Source organism: Amaranthus tricolor, chromosome 1 (genome assembly GCF_026212465.1).
Source record: "Amaranthus tricolor cultivar Red isolate AtriRed21 chromosome 1, ASM2621246v1, whole genome shotgun sequence".
Taxonomy (NCBI): domain Eukaryota; kingdom Viridiplantae; phylum Streptophyta; class Magnoliopsida; order Caryophyllales; family Amaranthaceae; genus Amaranthus; species Amaranthus tricolor.
In genome coordinates this window covers 5,769,078-5,796,382 of record NC_080047.1, presented here as the reverse complement: position 1 = coordinate 5,796,382, position 27,305 = coordinate 5,769,078, and the positions used below count along the sequence as shown (strand labels likewise).

The 27,305-nt window shown below is 34.6% G+C and overlaps 3 protein-coding genes across 3 annotated transcripts in view; 2 read left to right on the top strand and 1 right to left on the bottom strand.

Moving 5' to 3' along the window:
• Nucleotides 1-2,702: 2,702 nt before the first annotated feature.
• LOC130824118 (uncharacterized) lies at nucleotides 2,703-10,045 on the top strand. Its single transcript, XM_057689008.1, has 8 exons — nucleotides 2,703-4,542; nucleotides 5,154-5,608; nucleotides 5,721-5,797; nucleotides 5,908-6,042; nucleotides 8,586-8,640; nucleotides 8,741-8,828; nucleotides 9,414-9,512; nucleotides 9,593-10,045. Exons 2-8 carry the CDS (start codon nucleotides 5,220-5,222, stop codon nucleotides 9,707-9,709), a joined length of 960 nt encoding a protein of 319 aa, XP_057544991.1. The 5' UTR covers nucleotides 2,703-4,542; nucleotides 5,154-5,219; the 3' UTR covers nucleotides 9,710-10,045.
• A 480-nt stretch (nucleotides 10,046-10,525) lies between these two features.
• Nucleotides 10,526-13,865, top strand: LOC130824126 (peptide deformylase 1A, chloroplastic/mitochondrial). The gene is made up of 4 exons (XM_057689016.1): nucleotides 10,526-11,166; nucleotides 12,846-12,935; nucleotides 13,058-13,125; nucleotides 13,361-13,865. The coding sequence occupies exons 1-4, from the start codon at nucleotides 10,738-10,740 to the stop codon at nucleotides 13,599-13,601; spliced, it is 828 nt and encodes a 275-aa protein (XP_057544999.1). The 5' UTR covers nucleotides 10,526-10,737; the 3' UTR covers nucleotides 13,602-13,865.
• A 1,056-nt stretch (nucleotides 13,866-14,921) lies between these two features.
• Nucleotides 14,922-27,305, bottom strand: part of LOC130824112 (ferrochelatase-2, chloroplastic) — a 12,500-nt gene continuing 116 nt past the window's right edge. Inside the window, exons 1-11 of the mRNA XM_057689002.1 lie at nucleotides 27,095-27,305; nucleotides 26,941-27,016; nucleotides 24,961-25,285; nucleotides 22,956-23,099; nucleotides 22,712-22,813; nucleotides 20,030-20,133; nucleotides 19,809-19,935; nucleotides 19,515-19,667; nucleotides 19,323-19,423; nucleotides 19,011-19,212; nucleotides 14,922-15,377 (exon numbers count right to left, since the gene is read on the bottom strand). The exon at nucleotides 27,095-27,305 is cut by the window's right edge and continues 116 nt beyond it. Coding sequence (XP_057544985.1) covers nucleotides 15,153-15,377; nucleotides 19,011-19,212; nucleotides 19,323-19,423; nucleotides 19,515-19,667; nucleotides 19,809-19,935; nucleotides 20,030-20,133; nucleotides 22,712-22,813; nucleotides 22,956-23,099; nucleotides 24,961-25,285; nucleotides 26,941-27,016; nucleotides 27,095-27,143 — 1,608 coding nt within the window. The 5' untranslated portion in view covers nucleotides 27,144-27,305 and the 3' untranslated portion in view covers nucleotides 14,922-15,152. The remainder of the gene's footprint in view (nucleotides 15,378-19,010; nucleotides 19,213-19,322; nucleotides 19,424-19,514; nucleotides 19,668-19,808; nucleotides 19,936-20,029; nucleotides 20,134-22,711; nucleotides 22,814-22,955; nucleotides 23,100-24,960; nucleotides 25,286-26,940; nucleotides 27,017-27,094) is intronic.

The window sequence follows — 27,305 nt, the reverse complement described above, 5'->3', positions numbered from 1 at the left end:
TGGTGCATTTTGACTTGCTTTTTCATGTTGCCTCGAGCGAGCAGCCTTCATACCATACCTTGCCTCGTTCAACGCATGGTTCCCACCTTTAGTGAAGTCTCATTTGCTTCACGTCAAACACCTCATCGATCGTTCCAAACCTTAATCTAACACAACTCGACACATCTTCATCATCCTTCTCCAATGTACATGATAAAACATACTTGATAATATGATTAAAGTTAATGTCATTCATATGAATATTGGCACTTGTTTTAACATTTAATAAATTATATAAATCCAATATCTTTAACACAAATAGTACAAATCTTATATCCATGCTAATTTTGGATGTATTGCTCAACAAGGAAACAAGTAGAAAGGAGCAAAGAAACAAAATTAATGAGCAAGGATACATTTGGTTGACCGATAGCGAAGTAATACTATGTGGGAAGGGTGAAAAGAACCCTATTGGGGAGTGAAATAGAACATGAAACCGTAAGCTCTCAAGCAGTAGAAGAACATTTCAATATTGTCTATACGTAACCCTTTGTATAGACGTTGAGGTGGCCGGACACCAAGATGGATTAGACTAGTTAATATGCCTAATGACTCCAAAGCAGTACGATGAGAAGCTATTCCTCTTGGAATAAAATCGTTTTTTTTTAAAACAAATGGATTTGATATAATTGATAATTCATATGAGATTTTCAAAATTATATAGGTACTTTAATTTGGTGAAAAAAACTCTTATTAGTACTTTTTAATTTTTATTTTATAAGATGTTTACCTATCCAATTAAAGGTGATTTATCTTCGTTAATCTGTAATCTCTAGCAGGAGAACCAATGCAAGGCAAAAAGTGTGATGATGTCAAGTTAAGAAGCAAGGAATATATTCAATGGTTGCCAGTAATTAATGCACATTGGTATTTGGTAATACAACTTAAGATGATTGCTTTGTATTGACAAAAAGTGTGCGGTATTACAAGACCTAATTTTTAAGAAACTAATTCAGTGAAATATATAAATTGATAGTCGAAAATAATTTAATCTTTTTATTTATTTGTTGCGTATAATTTTACCTTTAAATTATTATCTAATAATTCAATATTTGCTATATATTTCCTCTCAGAGTATATCTAGTAGTTTTGATAATCAGAACCCTTCCCCTCCCAGACATAATTACAAACACATAATAAAATTAAAATTATAAAATAATAATCAATATATGAGATTATTCATAAATAATTAAGTCAAATGGCCGGATTATTTTCCACAGTCTTTCTATTTTTTATGACCAGAGAGTCGATAAATCATAGACACAAAAGAATTAACTCTACATGCTAGCTTGATTAACACCAATTATTATACAGCAACAAAATCATGAACAAACATGCAGAAATATAATTAAAAAAATAATAAAATAAAATAAAACAAATTAAAATGCAAAAAGTTTATAATCCTGGCCTTATTCATCACACGTACGTATACTTAATACATTTATTTGTACGTGTGAGTTTTATAAGACAAATATAACTATTTTAAAAATAAAGGTATGACAGTACATACGATCAGAGTCCTCTTGCAATAATGTTATCAACATTTTCAATAGATTGAAGACGTTGAAGAAGTAACTGTTGCTTAAAATTTTGAATAAATTTTTCAGCACTTTCATTTATATCCAAAGATTTCTTACTCTCCAACTTGTTATTATTATCTTCATCTTTAAGTTTAAGCTTTTGATTAAAACCCACAAGTGGCTGATCATTTTTGTTGGTTGTAGTAGTACAAGTAGTTTCTGCTAATCTCCGAAGACATTCTTTTTCATCTTCATCTATTGTTACCAACTTAGAATTAATCGTTAATACCTTGTTATTCTTCTTCATCTTTTCGGTTTCTTCTTTTTCATCTCTTACTGTAGTGTTGCTTGCAATTGCTAATCTGTCAAAATTTTGAACGGGATATTGAATTGATGAGGAAGAATTAATTATTTTGTAATTTTTCTCCATTTAAATTTTATTTTTGTATTTATGGAATTTGTGATAATGGAAGGATATAAATAGGGATGAATAAATAGCTAGGGTAAACACATGATAATAATGCATGAAAGGGATTCATTATATATAGTGGATTTGATAAGATATGAATGTTTTATGGGTGAAGTTACTTGCATGTGGTGTGGGGTCTCATTCAATTGCGTCTTTATACTACTCACTTATATTTGTAATTGTAGCATTCAATTATTCTTGGTTTTGGTCGGTCGTAAAAGGAGAAATGCTTCTCAAGCAGCGCCGAGGGTGGAGGTATTAATATTTATTTGTGTCATATGATCAAGTTTTTATTAAGTATTTTAAATTGATTTAAAATTGAATTTGATTTTGTGTTTACGTTGGTTATGTATGATTATAAATTCATTTTTGATATTGGGTTAAATTCACATTTCATTACAATATTAGTTAAATGTCGAGTCGTAGAATCAATTGACTTTTAGTAACTTCTTTGTAATAATTGGTTTATCAACTAATATTTTCAGCTAGTCAAATATTGTTAATAACTCTAAGTAATAGTTTCCATATTAACAAAGTTAAAGGGAGTGAGTACCAGAGGACTCTACACGAATACCTAATCAATTATTAGTGCCGTTTCTGACAATTTTTGACCCCTAGGCAACAACTAAAAACGGGGTCCTTGTATAAGTAATGTTTCGGTTTTTTTTTTCTTTAACTATACCTCATATAATTTCTCTTTTTCCATCACATATATATCAAATAAATGTACAAATTTAAGATCATGTTATTACTTTTTTTTCCTTCATTGTTTTTTTTGATGTTTTTCCCTAATGGGCTACTTGTATGGGCTCATCTCACGGCGAGACGGTCTCATACATTTGCTATAATGATAAGGTACAAAAGTATAATTAAAGAACAATTTTTAATAATAAGGATTAACTTATTTTGGGTATGTTCATAAATTGAGCCCTAGACGATTGCACATTAAAACTAACCCAAAAAATGACCCTCATAATTATCAGCATGGTAATTGAGAGTTTGAGACGATGGGAGTATTGCCTAGCTTTCCCGTAGCCGAAGCAAAGGTATTGGCTGTTTTACGTCTTTCATGGAGCCGAAAGATGGCTCTGTCCCATAAACCCGTCATCAAATATGTTGATCGGAAGTTTCTCAAAGTTTTTCATCATTTGGAAGTTTCACGGGATCAATTTTTCAATTATAAATTATAGAAAGGAGTATTTTTTATTTTTTTTCTTATTTTGCCTCCTTTTCGTAAATTAGAAGTCAGTTTGTTGAATACAAGGTCTTACATCAATCAGTAAATGTAACACGGATTTGAAAATTTGGATATCTAATACGGATTTGAATATCAAATTTTTGAGAATCGCATATAAGAATATTGGATATTTTTTAAATGATTGGATATCGAATATCGAATATCGAATATTCGACATTATTTTGGATAGTCAAAGAAGGAGATAGCAGATGTCAGCAGGCAAAAGCTAGGTCTAATAAACTAGGCATGGACGAAGATAAAGGTTAGCAAGCTCGTGAGGAAGATGAAGCGGAGTTGAAAGTGTTTCTATGCATGCCTAACTATTTTGTTATGTTGTATGATTGTTTTGTTTATGTAACCATGCTTGGGCCATTGGCAATAGTTGAATTTAAGAAATGATCATCAACCCAAACAATTGAATAAGGAGAAGTGGTAATCCACTTACAAACTTACGAGATTCACCAGTAAAATAAATTCGTAGTAATAGGAATTATTCTTCAAGTTTACAGAATGATATAGTGTTTTCTCTTTCTCCGATATGTGACAATGTATATGTGGTGCGATAATAATAAAGAGTTCAACAAAACTCAAAATTTCAAATGCAAAGAAAACTGAGTTTGAGATAGTCTTATAGCGGACAAATATCAAGACGGACAAACTTGGATAAAATGAAAAAAGTTGACTAAACAATAAAATTGGTGGACAAACAAAAAGCAAAAACACAATCTAATAGCTGGGTGCTTATCTTTTTCACCTTTGTAATAAGAATTCAATTCTCACCATTTATCGAACAAATTAATTGTCTCCACTTGTCTTTTACGACGATTCTCTAGAAATGGGAGTGTTTGGTTAAATAACTTATTAGACAATTTCAGCTTATTTTGATTGAAACAACTTATTGTTGTAAATATAAGCTGTTTGAACAAGTTGTTTATAACAGCGAATTTAAAATCAATTAGTCAAACCAACCAATGTAATTAACAGCTAACAACTAACAACTAACAACTATTAGCTGTTTGCCAAACATTCAATTGTCCCAAAATTATTATTTTTTTAGTTAGTGCCGTAATTGACTAAAGATTTGGGCTTGGGATATTTGTCCCCCAGGTAAGGGTATGCCCGTTGTGGTGATGAAGATAACTGATAAGTCTCCTTTTTTTTCTGCACTTTGCTGTTTGCCTGTTACACTCCTTGCTAGTTGCTACTCTCCGCCTTCACACGCCAGCGGCTAACCCAGTTTCATTCCCAACTTCCCTTTCTATCTTTACTAACCGTTGGTAAGTTACGCTCCACTCATTTCTCTTATTCTATTTCTTCTTTTTTCATGTTTCTGTTTATTTATGCATTTCTTAGCTTAACTTCTATTTTCATTTGACTATTGAAATTCTTATTGTACTTGTGTGTTTGTTTGGAAAACAAGAGTCTGAGGAGGGTTTTGGTATAAATTTTTTCTAATTGAATTATTGATTCTATCCTCAATTTTAATGGCTAGAAAGTAGAAATTCTGTTGTCTTTCGATTGGCAAAATCACTAAAGTGTAAATTGTTTGGTTAATTTGTTGTGTACATGGTGATTGTTTTTGAACTACATATGGTTCTATAAGGGGGTGAAGTAAATACTACATCCACCATTTGGGTAGTTGCCAGTTGGTAGATTACTCAATGTAGATAGAATTTAATGCATATACTCTTGAAGAACAGTTAGGGTTTAAAATTTTATTTATTTTGAGTAAATGACCATGTGGGTATATGAAAAATTAGCCAAAGAAAAGAGGGCAATAGTTGTTGGTGTCTCATTTTACCTTTGGTATGGATAAGATTTCCAAAAATAAGAGAATTTATACTATTGTATGGACAAAAAGTGAAGAAAAATCTGTATTTTGTGATAGGTTGAAGAGCAGAAAAACGGAACTGCGAACTGTTGGCCTTGCTATATCTGGAATTAGTATAGGAGGATGGAGGGAAGACCCGTGGTACTGAGTCATTGTAGTAGCAGTATAAATTGCTCAAACTTACTGTCGAGTCTTCATGACCGTCTTTCAGTTTCTTGGTGTCCTCATCGACGAACTTCAGTTCCTTGCCTCAGTTCTAGTTCTAATAGAAGTAGTGCAAGCAGCAATTGTAGGCATCCAAACAACTCAAAGCCTTGGTTGAGAAGACAGATTAGAAACCAGATTCTTGTACCCGGAGTTGGAGGTGGCGGTGAGGGTGGAACAACCGTTCTTAAGGAGATTGAAACTACATCCTCAACCTCAGAGAGTGGTAAAGATGATACCTATACATTGCCCAGAATTGACAAGAATGGAAGGTTTTGCAGTCCGAGAGCTGCCCGGGAGCTTGCCTTGTACAGTAATTTTAAGCCTTTCGTTTCTTGCTTTATACAATATTCTCTATTTTACATCCTTTTTCTTGTTTCTAGAATGATGCTTATTTGTTTTGACAATGCAAATGCGCAGGTTGATGGTATATGCTTCATGTTTAGATGGGCATGATCCAGTTCGTTTGTTTGAGAAGCGAATGAATGCTCCTAAAGGTAAATTCAAGAAACTCTCATTGATTTGCGTAGAACAAAATATATGTTTTTTGAGAGTTGCATGTGAAAAGCTGTGTTATATAATTAATTAATTTGTTACTGCAATTTAGAATCCGGGTACGTTTTTGACAAGAGCTCCTTACTCCGATATGATCACACGAGATTTGGAGGACCCGCTGTTACCACCTCCACCATTGAGGAAGCTGATCAACTTCTTAGTGAACTTGAAGAAGAATCAGCTATTGGTATGTTTCATGTCTTAGCTTTTGTTTTGTCACAGCTAATGTTATTTGATGATAGGATTAGGTCAGGATTTCAAGTCTTCAGCAATATTAGTAATTTGTCTATATGCTATACTTCTAAGTTCTGGATATGGAATACAAGCTCTATATCAAAAGGAAACCTTTGTGAACTTTTGTTTTCTTGTTTAGAGTGTTGCGCAACTATGATAGAAACTGGAAAGACGACTCAAGTGCTGAAAAATATTTCTATATGTTGTTTGTATGTTTATGTTTTTTTCCTTTCCAACCATCTCAGGTCCGCGGTCCGCTTTTGCTGGACATATTGGTCGGGGATTAGAGCGTTACATAGTACCCTCAGCCTTTTGATTATTTCATTGGGATTACTACCTCAGCTAAAGGAATTTTCTTGAATATATATGGTTGCACGTTTAAGTTAATCTCTCTATTGTCTTCTATCAGGAGGCAATCTCATGCAGAAAAACTCCTGTATTATTTATTGTTTGGACAAGGCTTAGCTGATGAGTTGATCAGGATGTACCACCCCTTTCATGCTTCTCATTATTACTACCTGATGAAACCCATGAACCATAACCTGGGTATTGCACTGGATAGAAGAGATGGCTCGAGTGTTGAGCCCTGCCCTTTAATTTTTGAACTTGGCCTTGTGCATATAGTCTTTTTACTTCCCTTTCTTCTAATCCATCATGACAAACTAATCCAAGAAATCTGCAGATGACACATTAATTTTAATTATAACACTTCAAATTATAGCCATTCAATTTTTGTTTTATTGAGCCATTGAGGCACTCTGGAACTCTGTCCTTGTGTGTTGGACTTTGTTTATTTAAACTTCAGTTTCAATGCTTTTTCTGGTTGTGCTCTTGAATTTCTACAGATGATATTGTTTCTAGCTAGCCAGACTCAATTGACCGGCCATTGAGTTGTTATTCTCCAGTACTCTCTTCACTATTCAATTTGCTCTTAAGGCAAATACTATTCAAAATGATATAGAGACTTTGAATGGGTGATTGAAGCCTATTGAACATGATCTCAAAATCTTTGGTTGAAGCTGGACTCTTCAAACATGTATATCAGGGTTCTAAATGTGGATTATGCAGAACAAAAAGGCAAAATATTTGCTTTTCACATTCACTTCTTGTTCTGGTTTCAGCAACTTCTAAGGATTCTTTATAGTGAGAGTAAAACAACATTTCCTTAAGTGTTTATTTGCACAACTTAAGTGTTCTTCCCTCTTCTTCATTTTCCTACTCTTACCTTTATTTGTTTATATGTTTGGATTACAGGGTAAGCTGAGGGAAGGTGAGGGCTAGATGAGGATTAAAACCTTAGGGAAAACAATATTTGTTTCTACTAAGACATGACCCGATTCTCCTCTTACCTTTATTTGTATGAAATATTCATATAATTTAATATTCAAGTATCAGATAAGCCTGTTCTAGTTTTTGTTTTGATTGGTTGTAAGTAGTAGATTCACCATTCATGGCAGTTGCGTTTCCTTGACTTATGTTGTTTGAAAGCTATTTAATCTTCGGTGTTGTGCAGCCTTTGTTGGTTGGTAAACAATCAATTTTGCCAAATTCTCACAGGAATTGTAGACAGGTAGCACAAAAATGGATTCATTTTAGTGGTTAGCATTTTGTTTGAGCAGAATTACTATTCAAGTGAGGGGATGCCGATTTTGCACATGAATAAGTATGCGCTCCATTATTTATTTGGGTTTGAGTTAGTTGCAATTCGATTTGGTTTACGGATTGGTGAAACTTCGAGTCTGATTTAGAGTTGACCAAAATCTGATTTGATTGTTTTCGTATGTGATTGGGTTCAGTTTCTGCCTTCAAGTATGATCATATGTGTTCTAATTATATTTCGGATTCACATGGCATATCTAGTTTAGTTCATAATACAGATCAAGTACACATTGGTTGAGTTACACGTTATTTTGAAGTAATTTTTTGCTTTTTATGTACCCATCTTAAATAGTAGTACACATCTTCCTGCATAACAAAGAATCAATTGCAAAAAAAATCAGTTTAGGTCGAAGTGGGTCTCTTACCATTCATTCAAGTCAAATATAGGTTAATTAGCATGAAAGTTTAGAATTCAGAAGTGACAAAATAAATCACTATACGTTAAGGTTGTACTAGAGTTGCTTGAAGAATGGGTCGCATTTTCACTTTTTAGTTTTCCAAGTTAGCTGAATTGTCGTTTGAATCAGTTGAAAATTGGTCAGTGATTTGATTAGTCAACATTACTTCATGTCAGTTCTGATTCGGTCACAGGTTTTCAAAGCGCTGGTTCTACTCGTCTGGGCGCTACTACTGTTTGTTAGATTAACTTAGGATATTATTCAGGTTTTTTTACTATATTATGTGTCTATTTCGGCATCACATGTCCAACCATCGATTGTTGTGTTACAAATATTTCATGTATCAATTTTTATTTGCTTATTATCCCTCTCATTGTCATGATTTGGTGGTTTCCGTTAGAAAATTGTGCGTATCTGATCACATTCTCTTTTATTACAGAGGAAGAAGTTCTTTCAGCTCCTCTGAAGTTGGTGTATAGCAAACTGCTACTGAGGCAAGTATTCTGTCTTCAGATTATAGATGCACATTGATACTATGCCGTTAGTGCGTACTACAATGCTAAACAAGTACTCAAAGATTTTTACTCATTGCAGATTCACGATGAAACTGTTGGGTGCCGTAGTAGATAGATGGGATAATCATGTCCTAGTGATTGACAGAGTAGCACCATCAAGCTGGAAGGTCTGCAATCTACTCAAAATTTCTCTTCGATGACTTTTCTGTTACTTTCGTATTAATAAATGGAGCATTTTATTGAAGTATGACCTGTTTAGCTACCCTTTTGTTTACTTTTTGTGTAAACCATCCTATACATCTCTTCTAATAGAGTATATTAACATATCTTAGTGCTAAAGCGATCAACTTAAGCTTTTGGTTGAGTTGGTTCCTTGAGATGGTATGAGTTTGTGTTAGATCCATTCTTCTAGATCAAATGACTCTCGGATGAAGGGGTGTGGTCTATGTTACTCGGACTCTTCATTTTGCTTCACGTACCCGTGTCTGAACCCTAATGCTTGGACATTGATATGGCACTTAGATACTAATTTAGGCATAAATTGAATATTTAAACGTATCCGACACTTGGACATGTACCAGTATCCGCAATCAATACCTGAGTCCAAGTAACATAGGGCATGATAGAGTATATAACATTTTATGGGGCTCCTTGTATTGTCTTGGATCTCTATGACCCACTGTTCTGAAAAAAAAATTATATTTTGCTTTGCGAACTGATGTTTCTGTCATTTTGGATGCTCTAATTATTAGAATGACCCAACTGGACGAATTTTGGAGTTCGCAATTCTTCATTTAGCAATGTCTGAAATATCTGCTCTAGGAACACGACATCAAATTGTCATCAACGAGGTATTATACTCTCAACAACTTGGAACATATTCCTAACTTTTAAACAAATACTTACGAAAGAGCATTTGCTTCATATGAAGGCTGTGGATCTTGCAAAACGGTTTTGTGATGGTTCAGCACCTCGCATCATAAATGGTTGTCTAAGAACTTTTGTCCAAGATCAATCATTAAGTGCTATCCGTGAGCAAACTGCATGAAGAATCCGTCGAAAGGGTGCACCGACTCTCATTGAAGGTGAAGTGGAACTGCTCATCGAACAAACTTGTATAGCAGATAGTTGCATGAGGATTTTGTCATTCGAGACATTAATTTGTAGTTTTCCGTTCTTCCTCTGTAGAATGTTACAGATCTTCTCAGCAAATTTCAATGTTATATAATGAAACAGAATGATAAGCATATAGTATATATATATAGTCTATATAGTTCAGTTCGGAGAATTCTGAATTCTCCCCATCAATGGGATCTCGAAAACAAACTGTATTTTAATGTAATGCAATAGGCTTTGTTATGGAATTAAGCAGATTTATCAGTTTTGTTTTTGTGTACCTGAGCCCTGAAATCATCCACCTATTCTCGAGTGGCTTGTGTATCGGCATGGGTTGTATGAAAAATGGATGGGTGATGATATTATCACCCGACAAATTAGTTTTTGACACTGAAAGTAGTGATTCTATTTTTCTTGCTACGAATGCCCAAAGGGAAAAAGGAAAGGGCATTCTTTCCCATAGTCCCATCCTTCAACAAATAGAAAAGATTTGTTATGAAAAGAACATTTGAAACCGCTAATTTTAGTAACCGGAAAGATCAAAGTTGCAATGGAGTATGGAGTAGAGCAGGGGAACATAGGTGGTGACTCGTGAGAATCAAAAGTCTATGTCATAAGGATGAAAGGAAAGATTTCAATCAATAGACTAACTTATTATTTCTAAAAAGGATTTGAAAAATTAGCCACAATACTCCTAGTTAAAGAAAATGGTGAATAATATTATTGACAAACAACAAACTCATCGAGACAGAAGAAGTAATAGAGACAAATCGAAATTGTTGGCAAACAACAAACTCATCGAGACAGTACTCTAACAAGACTTAAAGCTATTCTAACCTAAGCAATTCCCAAACCATACAGACACACCCAACCCCAATGGCCAATAGGGTCGAGTACTCCTAATACTACTTCATCTTCAACAGAGTTCAGAGCTTCAGAAAACAGTCCAAACCCACATCAATGGAGGCATTCCCCCGCTTCTCTAACCGCCTCTTTTCTCTCCCCACCATTAACTCCAAATCTCTCATCACCCCATTTCTCCATTTTCATCATTTTCTAAAACCCATTTCTAATTCCTCGCCCATTTGCCCATACCCATTTAAAACTACCCATTACTTTCTGAACACAAGAAGCCTCAGTTCTTCTTCGTCCTCCTCCACATTAATTCCCCGTGCAGGTTGGTTACTGGGTCTTGGAGAAAAAAAGCAGCAGAAATTGCCCGACTTGGTTAAAGCGGGTGACCCGGTTCTTCATGAAGCTGCCCGAGAAGTTGACCCGAAAGATATTGGGTCAGAAAAGATCCAAAAGATAATTGATGATATGATTAAGGTTATGAAGAAGGCTCCTGGGGTTGGCCTTGCTGCTCCTCAGATTGGTATTCCTTTAAAGGTTGTTTCTTTAATTTCAATTGTATTGCTTGAAATAGTTTTCTTCTAATCTTTTTATTGTTGTTTGAGGTATTTTTGGAGTTGCCAAAATTGAATAATGTGATTGAGCTGAGTATAATAATACTTGCACCATATTCCAATTTGATTCTTTGGGTTTGTTGATAATTACACATGAATTTCATAGAAAAGGGGGTTTGCTTCTCTTCTTAAGGTTGCATTTAATATGAAAACAATGCAAGTCATACTCCAGTACAATTATGTGTACAACTGGTCTATTGTGTGAAATATTTCCATAGTTTGGCCTTGAAGGATGTACAAAGTTTCATACCAATGTCCTGGTGTTGAAGATCTAACTTGGTTACTTGAGTTGATATGTGTTTTTGATACAATACAAAGTGTCCGACTCCAAAGTGCCTGATTGCATAGGACCTTATTTTGCATCAATATACACTCCTATTAATAGTTTAGTTACTTGGTTTATTAGTGTATATGCTTCAACACTATATGTGTTCATCAAGTTCAATGAATTGGATTAGTTATTTGGCTGAAAGATAAGAAATTTTTATACAAGTTTGAGGATGTTCATCAAGTTCGTTCTGATTTTTTAGTGTATATGCTTCAGCACTTCTAAAACAAATTTTACCCTTACAAATTGTGTAAATTGTTTGAAAATGTAGAATTGTTGTTTTTTTGTATAAGAAAGTGGAGTGCTAATTGTTGTTTAGAGTGAAAACCGCAAGAAAAGTTGTGTTTTTTCGTTAACCTCATATTCCAAGATACAAGGATATAATAGAAAACCAAGCTGTGTAAGAATAACAACCTAAGGTAATCATTAACAACCTATTGAGTAGTGCTGCATACTTTAATAGAACTGCTGTCCTGATGCTTAGTGATCATCCTAGGATAAGCTGTTGTCTTGTCTTGCTGCACACTTAGTTTGAATAAGGGAAATAGAGGGAAAGGAAGGGGTGGGAAATGGAGGGTTTTCATTTTCCTCGTTCGGATACTAATAGGGAATGTGAGGGGGATAAAGGAAAGGGAATTGGAAGGAGGAACTCCTTCGTTCATAGTTTTAACTAAATAAATCCTTCCAGCATAGGAAAGATTTGGAACGAAAACACACCATTCTCCCATTTTCTTCCCTTCCTTTTTTTTCATAAATGTTATTTAAACATAGTGTTAGTCTAATGTGATAGCAATGCACTTTGTCATTTTGCTTGAATACTTGGATAGTTGCTTGATTGTTATGGCTCACCAAGTATGAATCATGATTGTAATATTTAGTCAATGACAATATGGTTTTTTCTTTCGTCTAATACTATGTTTGGATAAGAAATTAAGAGGAAAAGGGAAGGAGAGGGGAGGGAATGATAAGAAAAGTTTTCCATGTTTGTTTAAGAGGAATAAGAAGGGGATAGAGAAAACCATTTTCCTTCCAAATATTTACAATTCTGGAAAGATTTTACCATCCACAAAATTAAGAGAACTCATCCCTTTAATTCCTATCCTTCGAAATCCCTCACCTCCCAAAATTTTCATCCAAAGGAAATATATCCCTCCCTTTCCTCTCTTTTCAATTTCTTTTATCCAAACGAAGTGTAAATGCTTATTCAATTGCCTCTATTGTGTATTGTTCGTCTGGTGAATAACTAACTTCTAGAGAACTATGTCTTTGTGTAGATTATTGTGCTGGAAGACACAAAAGAGTACATCAGTTATGCGCCTAAAGGAGAGATCAAAGCACAGGATAGACGCCCTTTTGATCTTCTGGTATGATTGAAGTCAAGAACATTTTAGTCTGATGATATGCTTTTCATTTTGGTTTCCCTCTAAATTCTTCACCAAGTGCAAAGTTGTCTCTATGTTTTGACAAGCTCTTAGATTTGAGGCAGGTCATTGTGAATCCAGTGTTGAAAAACATGAGCGACAGGACAGCACTCTTCTTTGAAGGCTGCCTCAGGTACGAACGATTTGCTTTTAATAATTTTAATGAGCATCTGCTTGCTGCTGCAATATGTTGGTTTTGTAACAAATAAGTTAAAGTGATAATATGAATAAAAGATTCTTTCTCGAAGCTAGTGAAACTTTCCTTTAAGCCTTTTCTTCCTCGAGCAATGGTCTTTTTGTCAAATGACCGAACTTAGATACATATATGTTGTGACATACTGAAATCAAAGCTTTGATATTTTAAACAGTGTTGATGGATATAGAGCGGTTGTGGAGCGATATCTTGATGTTGAAGTCAGTGGACTGGATCGATACGGGCAGCCTGTAAAAGTGGATGCTTCAGGATGGCAGGCACGTATTCTTCAGCACGAGTGTGACCATTTGGAAGGTACTCTTTACGTGGACAAGATGGTGCAACGGACATTCAGAACTGTCGAAAACTTAGATTTACCCCTTGCAGTTGGATGTCCGAAGCTTGGGGCACGTTAGTTTCCATCTTAAAAGTTAAGCTTATGGAAACTGGTGATCTGCTTGAGGATTTACCATTCATTTTGATATTCTTCATGATGATTACGTAATAATTTACTGAGGTCCTGCTGTATTTTTAGTCCATTACGTTTTGCACTAAGCATGAAATGCTCTATAAGTATCACTTACATAATTATCATATTCCTTTTTTGTTGTAGTATTGTCTTGGTCGTTTATGCTTCCTTGTATTCTGATTAATTTTATTTACATGGATGGTGTTGTGTTCGTATGTTTTTCTTTTTCTTTGTTTTTTTGCAGACTTTTTCTTTGCAGGGACCTTATTTGCCAGACGATACTCGAGATGAGGGGCTCTTATCTATTGTAATCTCCTCGTGATAAGGATATTGGTCTGTCTTTTTTCCCACCATCCCTATAGACCTTGCCTTTGAGCAAGACTCTCTACGATGATGATGAATGACTTAGGAAAGAATAGAAGAAAATCTTTATGTTGTCTTTCAAAAATTGCTCGACTTTCTATGATTCAAAACGAGTATCTATGGTCTACATTTGGAACAAGCAAGGTGAATTTTTACGTCATTCAGACCCTAAAGATGATGTTTTTAAAGACGAGTTTGCTATTTTAGACCGTCCTAGTTCATTTGCTGTGTAGATCTGATTTTTTCAGTTTCATTTGGGTTCTTGTTTCATGTATTTAGGTTTTAATCTTCAATGTGCATTCTTTAGTAATTTTTGAGTATAGGGTTTATCTGATATCATTTAAAAAGTCTTCAATTAATAATTCTCTCTTCTACATGAATCATCCTAATAATAATACTAAAGGAAAAACTTTTATCTTTTTCTGACCTTTCCTTGGTATATGTAGAAGAAAAGCCTGAGTACATTTGCTTGTTCTCGGATTCAACTTTCTTCGTCTCCACCTCAAGTTCAGTTTCATTTCTCTTTTAGACCGCAAAATGAAGTTCTGTCTGTCACAATTTGTTCTCATTTCTTCTTCCACAAAATCAAGTCACAAATGCATAAAAAATGTGTTCCAACAATCAAGCCAATACACAAATAACACAATTCATATGCTTTCGACTGAGGCTCAAACCCAAACGCAATTTGTTTCGCCTGAGACTGAAGATGAGATCATGAGCCTGGCAATAGATTCACCTGTAGTTACTAGGCAGACTACTATACTGAATACTGATGCATAACCATATTGCAGGTTGCAGCGATTAACGAGATATGGCAGCCTAACATGGCAACACTTTCCACATGCCTCACTTATAAAAAATTTAACAGTAACTGACTTGCTTATACAAAATTACAAGATTCAAATCGAGAAAATAAGACTTGTGTATGCTAACTACATTATATGCTTTCGCAATCCCACAGGATGCAGAAGCTGTATCTGAGTACAACAGATTTTATACAACATATACTAGATTACTGATTACAGTTTTTTTTTTGGCTTGGGTGGGGAGGGGGTGTATTTTAGTTCTAAAATCCATTTCAAAAAAGTAACAAGTTAAAGGAGAAAAGGAGGATAAATTAAAATATACACTTCTGTTACTGAAACAATGGTAATATACCCCATTGATGCAGAAAGCCTTGGCCTGTTGTAACCTCAAGCACCAAAAGAAGCAGCACAGCTAACATGGCGGTCCTTCCGTTCCAAGTTTCAGCACTTTTGGTCCAACCCCACTCCCAAACTACCACTGGAGCCGGTAGCTCTCTGCGCTGGGAGTCATACGCTGCCAAAAGCTCTTCTACACTCCCCAGTGGAACAAGAGACTGCGAAATACCAATTACCAAGCATTTGTGTTACTCCTAGCTATAACTAGTAATAGAGCTTTCCTTTTATATTATTTTATTATCTTTACTTCCTTTTTATTAGTTTTTTAGCTAAATATTACTAACTTCAACTTGTATTAACATTATTATTAATATTATTATTCGTATACTTAATTATTATTATTAATGTTACTACTAAATATTATTATTATCATTATTATTATTAGAATTAAAAACTTTTGCTGAAATTATATTAGGGCAGTAATTTGGAAAAGCTTTAAACTCATTCTTCGTCATGCTTTTGATAGAGATGGTCATTGTTGGCTAAGGTTTTCATCTTGAAGAAAGTTAGTATCCTCCTTTGCCATTAATTGTAAATCTTTCCCTTTTATTAATACAATCATCTTTAATAATCTCTTTGCTTTTCAATATGAATTGAATTGGTTTAATTGGAATGCTTAGTTGCAAATAGGTTTTCTAATACAATCATCCTCGAGTAAGTTTTAAATATGGAAAGTAAGAAGATGAAGAATCAAGAGCTCAAAAATACTTAGTCTTATTATAAACTCTTATGAAAAATTGAGTTTATAATTGTACAAAGTCAAAAATTTGGTGAAAAATTGTTTGACAAAATTTTTGGAATTTAAAAAGATAAAATTGTCTCTTATTTTCTCATTTTGCCCTTTCGATCTAGCCACTCTTTTTCATTTCCAAATCTCACTTTCTTACCTCTCTTTGGCCTTTTACTTTTGCCTAAGCCGCCCTTTTGGGTTTTCAGCTTAGCAAGACCCCCCTAATTTTTGCCTAGACTGCCCTTTCAGGTTTTCAGTCTAGCGGGGTTTCAATTTTCCTCTTTTTTTTTTATATGTATGTACATTTACATTATCATGGATGCCCTTATAGGTGTTTCTTATGGGCGGAAATCATCAACACTCATCATCGTACTATTACCATCAAACAACCATTCTTACTATTATGAAAAACCAATCCATTCAACCATCAACAAAACTTCTTCAAACCTAAACTTCTCAACCTTCAAAATAATCATCAAAGAGTCACAATAAGAACCTTAATCATTAACAATCCTCTCTTCATACATGCTCCTTACTCAAGCCCTTCCCCCACATCTAGATTTTTACAATGCCCTCATTGTTGACCACCACCATTTCTTGGTGGTCTCCTCGCCCTTCTTGCAATTTATTCATTAATGTGTTGGGTTGGGTCTTGGTAGTCTGGGTAATGAGTCACATAGAAATTGTTCAAATTGGCCATCATAGAACTCACATAGTACATGTTATCAGACAATTCGTACTGGTTGTGCTCTGTTTGTTGACTCTACGTTCCAGATCTACATAATAATAGGTGTTCAAGATGTCCAAGCTCAGGAACAAGCCCACCTACCCGGAGTACCACCACCTCCACCTAGACCTGATTATTATGTAGATTTGGAACGTAGAGTCACAAACATAGAGCACAACCAGTACGAATTGTTTGATAACATGTACTATGTGACTTCTATGATGGCCAATTTGAACAATTTCTATGTGACTCATTACCCAGACTACCAAGACCCAACCCAACACATTAATGGAGAAATTGCAAGAAGAAGGGCAAGGAGACCACCAAGAAATGGTGGTGGTCAACAATGAGGACATTGTAAAAATCTCGATGTGGGGGAGGGGCTTAAGCAAGGAGCATGTGTGAAGAGAAGATTGTTAATGAATATTAATTAAGGTTCTTATTGATTCTTTGATGATTATTTTGAAGGTTGAGAAGTTTAGGTTTGAGGAAGTTTTGTTGATAGTTGAATGAATTGGTTCTTCATAATAGTAAGAATGGTTGTTTGATAGTAATAATATGATGATGAGTGTTGATGGATATTGGAGTGTTGATGATTTCCGCCCATAAGAAACACCTATAAGGGCATCCATGATAATGTACATATACATACATATAAAAAAAAAAGGAAAATTGAAACCCCGCTAGACTGAAAACCCGAAAGGGCAGTCTAGGCAAAAATTAGGTGGGCCTTGCTAAGCTGAAAATCCAAAAGGGCGGCTAGCCAAAAGTAAAAGGCCAAAGAGAGGTAAGAAAGTGAGATTTAGAAAATGAAAAAGAGTGGCTAGATCGAAAACCCGAAAGGGCGATCTAGGCAAAATGAGAAAATGAGAGACAAATCTATCTTTTTAAATTCCAAAAATTTTATCACACTTTTTCACCAAATTTTTGACTAAGAGTTTATAATAAGACTAAGTATTTTTGAGCTCTTGATTCTTCATCTTCTTACTTTCCATATTTAAAACTTACTCAAGGACAAGTAAGGATTAGGTGTGGGGATATTAGATAAGAGCTTTACTTTTATATTATTTTATTATCTTTACTTTTATATTATTTTATTATCTTTACTTCCTTTTTATTATAATTTTTACCTAAATATTACTAACTTCTACTTTTATTAAATATTATTATTAATATTATTATTCGTACAATTAATTATTATTATTATTAATATTACTACTAAATATTATTATTATTATTATTATTATTGTAATTATTAGCTTTATTATTATTATTATTAGTATTAAAATCAAGAAAGAGGGAAAGAATTGAAGCAGAAAACAAATCAACAGCAACTCGCGGCCCGCGACCTGAGCACCTCAGCTTTTTAAAACTTTTCGCTTTCACATTTTACTTTTGAAGTTGATTGGATGCAAAAGGCAGCAATGTTGACGAAGAAGATGGCTCGAATCAGAGTAATAATGTCTTCTCTTCTCCTCTCAATCAAGTAAATTTTTGCAAACTCGTATTTAAGGGATGGATTGTAATAGTTTTAGGGGAGTAGTTTAGAATTAAAAACTTTTGCTGAAATTGTATTAGGGTTGTAATTTGGGAAAATCTTTAAACTCATTCTTCCTCATGCTTTGGATAGAGATGGCCATTGTTGGCTAAGGTTTTCATCTTGAGGAAAGTTAGTATCCTCCTTTGCCATTAATTATAAGTCTTCCCCTTTTATTAATACAATCATCTTTGATAATCTCTTAGCTTTTGAATATGAATTGAATTGATTTAATTGAAATGCTTAGTTGCAAAAAGGTTTTCAATTTGCTTATTCACATGCTATTAAATTGGATTGCTTTATCTAATTTAAGTATGGTAGCAACTTGAATAATTTATAAAACTTGTTTTAGTTTATAAGTTGTTTGAGAAGGACTATCATTTTGGTTAATTGTAATCTTGCTTTAGTTTACAATTTCATAAGTTTGTTGACTTGTTATGATGTATACTTGATGCTTTTCAATTGTACATTTATAAATCAAGATTAAGGATGCTTTTCCTTCCAGTAGACTAGTTGATTTGGAAAGATTGAAAATTAATGTGTGAAGTTGAAATACTAACAAATACTCAAGAATTGCTTTTATCTGTTTATAACCACATAATCTTTATTAGTTGTTTTTAGTCAATTTAAATAAGTTTGCTCATCACTACACTTAACCCCCCTTATAATACTGTTCGTATCTTAGAAAATACACCTAAATTAATTGAAGGTCCTATTTTCCCTGTGGATCGAACCTCTGCTTACTATTATATTGCTTAGTCGTATTATATTTAGAAGTAGACAGATTAAATTTATACCTGTCTTGCTTCAAGATTTGACACTGCCATTGCCCCCACATAGGGAAGGCTTTCAATCACAGCATCAGCCAAGTCTGAAATAAAGGTCGGTTCACATCCTAAGGCAGGAACACGTCCCCAGTTCTTTATACCTGATTCTAGAGCCAACTCTTTATATTCCACGTCAATTTCTTCCAAAGTTTCGATATGTTCACTGACAAAACTGATGAAGATCTTGATGTAATCAGCAATCAGAACAAAAAAAATGATTCTCGACAAACAAAAACTTCCAAGAAAAGAAGGTTTGCAAAGCCATATAGAAAGATGTGGTACCTAATTGGAACGGCAAGAAGACTTTTTACACCTTTCTTGCCAAGGTCAATAATAGTGTCATCTGTATAAGGTTTCAACCATTCCACAGGTCCAACCCTACTCTGTACAAAGATCCCAAGGTACTCCAACGATCAATATGACAGAATAAAAATAAAAGCCATTAACACTGATAGAAAATTTTAAAAGCACTACCTGGTATGCAAGGGTGAAGGAATTATAAAACCTTCTTTTCTCGAGTTCTTCCATTATCAGCTCGACGCATTCCTCCATCTCAGCCTTATACGGATCGCCAGCTTCTTCGACATAAGCTAATGGCACACCATGAGCGCTGAAGAATATTACAACCTGTCACATATGATAAATTATTAACAAATAGGCAAAGCTCCAGCTTACTGACTTTGTCGGATGAGCCATTAAATTGGAAGTTCAATTAAGAAAAAAAACGAAAGTTGGTGTGCACATAAGGCCTCAGGATATAAATCTCACCTCTTCTGGACGATCGAATTTCTTTAGCTCTATTTCAATCAAATCCCCCATTGCCTTAATATACCCATCTCGCTGATACCAGGAAGGAATGACTGTGTGCTGCATATTGACAAGGTATTCATCCTCCCTAAAATACCAATAATATCAAACACAGAAAAACCCGCTTAAAAACTAAGCAAATCATAGAAAAATCAGATCACGAAAATACTAGTAGTTAATACCGGAATATGCCCTCCAGAAGTCTCAAGCTCGATCCACTAGTTGATATTGAGAATTGTGGATAAAGAGGAAGCACAACAAGCTTGGTAATGCCATCTCGTTTTATCTATAAAATAAAACAAAAAAATTAAAGCGTAAGAGCAACAATCCATTTTTTGTTTACAGATTTCAACCTTGTACAACTAAACCAATTACCCTAACATGAAAGCACGTATTTAACACAGCTGAAATGAATCAATCAACATATACAAAGATTCTCTACAGTCTTCAAGTCAATTGTATTGACATAACAGATAAACACAAATAAACTTTGAATAATGTTGAGCCACCCATTTAGAAATCCATAATTTTCAGAAAGGCTGCCATACATTTGAAAATTGCTAGTGTAGGCATGTAGCACAAATATGTAGTCAGATTCACTAGAATCAAGCTAATAGAGATGTGTGCAGAAATAATCAAATAATGGACGGAACTTGGTCAAGTATTGCATGACCAATTTGTCGATTGGCAAGACTATACATCATTGATCTATTATTTATAACCTTTTGGGGAAAGAAGTTTTCTTTCTATGTGTGCATATACAAAGTCTTTCATCAGCGGTTGCAATATTTTCCGTAACCATCCTTCTACGTGTTCATCGTACCAATAAGCTTTAAGAACTGATGTAATTACACAGGCAGATGGAAGCGCCTTTTCCTTTTTCAATATTTGTTGGGAATAGGGTTGGAAAGAAGACAGAGAGGGGGACCGAGGTGGCTACATGTGCAACTTCTATTTCTCCTTATTAAAGAGAACATCAAAATAACTTGCTCGAGGTCCAATGAATTGAGCTGTACATCGCACTGTACAATTCGAGAAAACAAGACAACAGTCAAGTGCTTAGACCTTAAGTGATCAGTTTAGACTTTACATGCTCGATGTAAGGAGCCATACAGCTAAGGAAAACTAAATCAATCTTGCAAAACACAAGCATCCGTGATTTTCTTCTCCACTTATACTTTATAAAATTGAAGAAAAACCAAAACATTCAAAGGTCATTGCCATAACCCTTATAACATCAGTAAGGTTTCAGCTCACTCAAAATATGGAACCCATCAAAGATGTAAGCTTGAAGGCATTTCTGATGCCACAAGTTGCTTTAATTCTCACCATGAAAGAACAGTGAGACAGCCTTGTAGATTTCAAGAAGCAATTCTTGATAAATAGAATAGTGGGCTGTGGGCTCTCAAACGCAATTCTCTAAAGAATTTAATTTCTAAAAGAAAGCTTTATGTTCTGAAATTCAAGCCGTCTACCAAGAACAAATTGCACCTCTTCCCTTCAGGCAGCAAGGTATCAAAAAGTTTCAATAATCCTGCTCACTTCAATAACAGTCATTTTATGTGGAATACAGCTTTGAAGGCCATTCAACCACCAATATTCAGAGTTGATCCAAAACAATCACAATCATCTCAGTAGATATTTTTCTCATGCATCTCAGATCCATCAAGCCCATACAACACTTTAGTTTCATCAAGTCTTAATGAAACTCAGACTCAAACATAATTTTAAAATGTGGTAATGGTTGCGATCGCGGTAATGGTTGCGATTGCGGTAACAACAATGATACAATTATTGTAATGCCAAATATCGGAAGAAAATATGAGATATCCCTTAAAAAACCCAAAAACATGGTTTTCTTAAACCTTCACATCGGGGGAAATATCATTTCAAATTTTTTGGAAACCTTTACAGCACGTCCAACATGATGCGATGCGGTCTTGTTTTTGCATTATGGACTCAAATTTGATGATCATCTTGAATATTAGCATAGAAGGGGAACCTTGGAACACCGTTTTAGGTGCCAATTGTGTGATTGAGGGTCACGGGTTCGAGTCCTGGAAGCACCCTCTAGCATTGAAATGCAGGTTAGGACTTTCCATGGACCCCCACTCTAACGCTTGTGCACTGATGTGGCCTTTTTATCCAGAATATAAACATTGCAAAGAATCATCATTAGTAGAGGCCACAATATCTACGCCACTAAAGCTAGCAATAGTCATGCAATTTTCTTATCACAAAAGTATAATGTTTGATTGGAAGCCATCATAAATGTTTCAGCTTGTCATTTAAATCTTAATCCTTCCTTAATATATTTGCATAAAGGTAGACACAAAGTCTGTGGAAATACGCTATCTCCCTGAACTGCATTTTAACAAGTTGAGAGAGAATCCCAACAAAACATTACTGAAGTTTGAAGCAGAAATGAATACTAATATCATCTCCAAGAAATGACAGCCAACAGCTGATATTTCTTTGAAACATGGCACTTGTAACATTTCATCTCTTATTTGGTAGACCAGAACGATAACTCCTTATCAATAATATATCAAATCCCTACAGGCTACAAGCTCAAGGATGAGACAACTCTCTGGAAACTGGAAACAAACTTTTTTTTTTAGTTAAAAAGCTCACTATGATCATGAGTTCATAACATTATTCATATTATACCAAATCTTTACAAAGATAAGAAAACTCCAGAACCCAGGAATGCAAAGTTCTCTCAAAATTTTTACCAGGAATCTTGCTATGATCACAACAAAGACTGCAAATCTAAGATTATGTATGTCCACAAAAGAAAAGAAAAATATCAATTGCACTTCTTGTGTTGAATTGAAGAGCCAAAATTGAAACAAAAGCCATACCTCCTCGATAGCCTCTTCAGTAAAAGGATGCCAATAACGCATACCAACATACACTTTTGCAGGGACATTTTTTGCAGCTAGAGCCTTCTGTAACTCTTCAGCCTGAACGTAATTAAGAAATTTCTATAAAAGTCAAAATTATTTGCAACAGTAACAGAGAAGGCCGAAAAAAATTAATAAAAAGCATCTTCGTAGCCAGTAAACTAAACAAATTATCAACCAGAGCAGTGAAACAGTAACATGCCTGCGCATCAGTTATCTGCCGAAGAGGTGAACCACCACCAATTGAAGCATAACCTTCTTTACTCTTGGGAGCCCTTGCAACAGAAATAAATTGAGCAAGGGGCTTCTGAAGAAAACGGAACAGCCTTGGAAGTCTGATGATGTCCTGTTGAAAATTTTTGGTCAGGCAATCAACAAAAAGAAACATACAACAAGTTTATATGCGCACTTGAAAGGGAACAAAAAAAAGAGTCATACATCATAGTCCTGGAATGAACATCAATTTTTCAAACTGGTATTACGGAGTGATTATTTCTTTTGATAAAGAAAATTGCATTAATGCATTAGGGATGAGAAGTCCCAAAAGAGATCAGCTAATAATCTACATAGCAATCCTCATATTACTCCTACAAAGATCATTAAGATTAGCATGCTCAAAAACACCATTTGGTTTTGCCTATAGTGACACTAAGAACTTAGCTTTTGCCCAAATGATTTTCAACGGTAAGAACCGATCATTAAAATTCGTCTATTCATCTCCAACCGAACAACAAAGAATTGCATAGCAGCAATATTTTCACAAATTTTTGAGCTCCTTCTTATTTCCAAAGGCCGGGAAACTAAAGAAAAGAAAATTCCCAATCCTCCTCGGAGCTAGCCAAAGATTTCCACTTGACTGAAAAAGTCTGCCCCATAGTTCTCTTGTGAATCTACAATGCAAAAAGAGATGATAATCATCCTTTCCATCTACTAAGCACATTATACATCGATGAAGACTCAACACTTTATCACATTACGAAGTGATAATCATTATGTAACTTTTAAAGCCTAAGACTCCTCTCCAAAGTAATTCTATGTTGTGCCTAAGTGCCATAGCTTAGAGATTGGAAAAGCAGTATGCGCGAGCAACAAACTCACGAAAACTCCCCATCAAGTTATTGGAAGCAACTTTGCGTCCTTGTTATGAGCATAACAGTTTCGCTCAGCAGTAAAAAGGGGAATAAGTCTTTAGATAGGATCGTGTCCTAACAATATATTCTATGCCATCAAACACACAATCCCATGGCTCAAAGAACAGCTACATGATCTAGATTCTGCACTCCAGCTCAAGCCAAACTACCAAAGAACTTACTCTAAAAGGTCCTGACAAGTGATGCCTGAGATGGGAACCAGGATTCAGTATTTTCAAAAATGACTGATCCTAGCACGCTGTAGGTTAGCGTAACTAATCCACCAATAAAAATAGACAAGTAAATAATGGGATAAGAGCTCCAATATAAAAGGTCTTCAGTAGTAAGAACTAATTACATACTATGGCTAGAAGCCATGGACACGTGAACAAGAAAAAAAAAAGATTCTATTGGAAAATTAGGGGTCTCTGAATCCTAGCTATGTTATAACTTCTTGAATTCTGAATTGTATCTTAGATATAAATCCCAAAACAAGTACAGTAAAACCTTGCCATGAGTTATTCCCTGTCAGCTACGATTAAGAATCATGAAAAAGACTACAGGTAGATGCCTATCATAGTTGGAAATAGTTGATATAATCTACTTCCATCAACTCCCTAGATCATCATAATGACCTTGTCCCAGTTCTGAATGACACGAGTTGAGCAACTAATTCTTTAGTTCTCTTTGACTACAAATTGAATGATATATTTGTTCCAAAGGTATTGTTGCCTACCCTTGGCCATTGTAAGGCAAGAGACAGGATAGGAAACAAGTGTTCATATCTAGGTTGTTCTACCGCGTTCGTCGCACGAATGAGTCCTAATGGAGTAATTCCGAGCGAGAAGTGGCTAATTATATATTCAAAATCATAGATTCATATGTACAACAAATATATCATACAAAAAGCATGAACCAATCAGAGGGTATGAACTCATTTCAGCTAATCACATCCTTAGCGTTACATGTATTTTACAAGTTCTTGTTTGAGCTAGCTAATATATGAATTCAAAACAGGAGTAGTAATAACCACAAACACTCTTACAGTGACAACAAACAAATAAGGAGTTAAATTACCGGGTCAGCAAAAAGATTATACAAAAAGGGTTGCACATCATCCAAAGTCTCTGGGCCACCAAGATTAAGCAGCAAAACTCCTATTTTCTCCTCACCAACAGAAGGTGTAGCGGGCACATCAGGAGTTTTAGATGTCAGTAATGCTCCCACTGGAGGTAAATTCTTTTTAGATGAATGATAAGACGTAAATTCTTCTTTGGACGACCCAAAGAAATACTTTCCAACAACAAAGTTCTTTACAATATTCACATTAGAACTACTCTCCATCGATACTCCTGCACAACGAAATACCTTTTGAGAGGTACCTATGTCCTGTGACAATGACCTAACAGAGGAACATAAATAAGCTTTTCCATGTCAGCATTAGACGAAGTAACACCATGAAAACCAGTCAAGAAAGCACTACATGTGAAACAATGAGTCAATGACTAGCACGGAAAGTAAACTATAAAATTTTGTAACATAAGAAGCACAGTATCTTTGTTACATATATAATCAAGACAAAAATAGTGCTGAGAATAGCATATTTTAAAGCAATTGCATAAATAAGTTGAACATCACATCATATAAAGAGAATGTCAGCTATAATGATAAAAAAAAAATATAGACGGACATTATAGTTATGCTTCAATGATGTCGAGCATATGTGTCAGATATTACCAGTGTAGATGTAGTAGGAAAAAGCTCTTGGCATGTTATTCCATTTCTAAAATGTACTTCTAATATACTTGACAAAATTAGGTAACTTTACAAGGAAACCAGGTCTTTCTAATCATTGCAAGGGGAGAGGGGAATTTGCATATCCTAGGGAAAATCTTAATCCAAATCCAATAAACAATATGACATGTACCAAAAAGATCAATTTGAAAAATCATCGCCAACAAAGATTATACTTTATCTGATCATATTATTACTAATCTACAACTAAGATTATCATTTTCAATGATCATCGACATATATTCTTCTTCAAACATTCTTATCAATTGTCATATGGTCTTTGCTACTTCAATTTTTGATGTCATTCTTCACTCTAGTTATCCAAGTCATCTCAAGCTACCTTTCCCTCTTCTAAACTCCTTTAAGTTTCAACTTTCTATTATTTTATCTAGTATATTTTTCAGTCTTCTTTGCACAAGACAAAACCAACGTAAACAGCTTTTTCTCATTTCGTCTTCAAGTTTTGCAACTCCAAAAACTTAATTTGTGTCTTCATTTTGTAATCTATCTTCTAGGGTATGCTCATCCGTCCATCTTAACATACACGTCTTAATTATCTCTATCCTTTAACAACTTAATGAACAAATGTCAAAATACTCACTACTTCACTCACGCTACTAAAAAGTATTAATATTGACCTTCAAATTTTATATTGCCATAACATATATGCAACCTTAGAGTTCACTACCACATCCATTACAAAATAGGAAGTCATCAAACCACATCCATTACCATTTACACTAGAACCTCCTTCGTCTAATGCTAAAGAGGTTAGGGACAAGGGTGTGAAGTCTGAAGTCTGAAGACTGGTATGGATCATCTGCAATAGAACCGGAATTTCCCACAATTATCTTTCAATTAATTCATCTGATTGAGTTTACTATAAAATTATCTCTAAACATACTATACGGCTATACCTATTCCAAATCAATCATTCTACAACAAGTTAATAATCAACCAATCATTAGTCTAAGCTACCAGGATCTCATATTTAATCTCAAGATCATCATCTATGAGGTAGGACTTGGAGTACTTTTGGTTGAAATTAAGGACATCCCCACTACCTAACCCTAAATCAACAACAAAACTTGCTAAAACCCACAATACCCACATTCAAGTATGTAAAATCCCATTAATCCCATGAATGAAATCCTTCCTTAACATAAAAGACAATCCAAAACAATAACAATAGCAATCCAAAGGAACAAAACCAAAATCTAACCACAAATATCCAAAAAAATTAAAAGGAAAAAGGGTAATTACGGGCAAGAGCATGCAAAAACAGATGTCCGATTCTTAGATAAATGCAACACATCATCACCTCCAGACACCCTTAAACCTGAAATCAACAAAAACCCATGAAGCAAAACACAAGAAAATAGAACATAAAGTACAAAATATAAGCAAACATAAGTACCCATAAATCTAGTAGACTCTAAAGTAGATAAGGCACTGCCAATCGCCATTTTAAGCGCTCAAAAAACAGAAACAAGGGAAAAAATAAGACAAAATCAGAATCACATTAGAGAAGGAGAAAAGCGAATGAGAGTGAGGGTGAGAGTAATGGAACAGATGTAAGTAGATTCCAGTTTTGCAAAAGAATATAGCCCACACCCAACAGTGGAATT

Bases quoted from the DNA above. Each gene is read 5' to 3' on its own strand.
- LOC130824126 (XM_057689016.1), top strand. From the start codon at position 10,738: ATGGAGGCATTCCCCCGCTTCTCTAACCGCCTCTTTTCTCTCCCCACC. The intron at 12,936-13,057 runs GTATGATTGAAG...GATTTGAGGCAG, and splicing joins GACGCCCTTTTGATCTTCTG to GTCATTGTGAATCCAGTGTT. The intron at 13,126-13,360 runs GTACGAACGATT...TATTTTAAACAG, and splicing joins TTCTTTGAAGGCTGCCTCAG to TGTTGATGGATATAGAGCGG.
- LOC130824118 (XM_057689008.1), top strand. From the start codon at position 5,220: ATGGAGGGAAGACCCGTGGTACTGAGTCATTGTAGTAGCAGTATAAAT. The intron at 6,043-8,585 runs GTATGTTTCATG...CTTTTATTACAG, and splicing joins TGAAGAAGAATCAGCTATTG to AGGAAGAAGTTCTTTCAGCT. The intron at 9,513-9,592 runs GTATTATACTCT...CTTCATATGAAG, and splicing joins ATCAAATTGTCATCAACGAG to GCTGTGGATCTTGCAAAACG.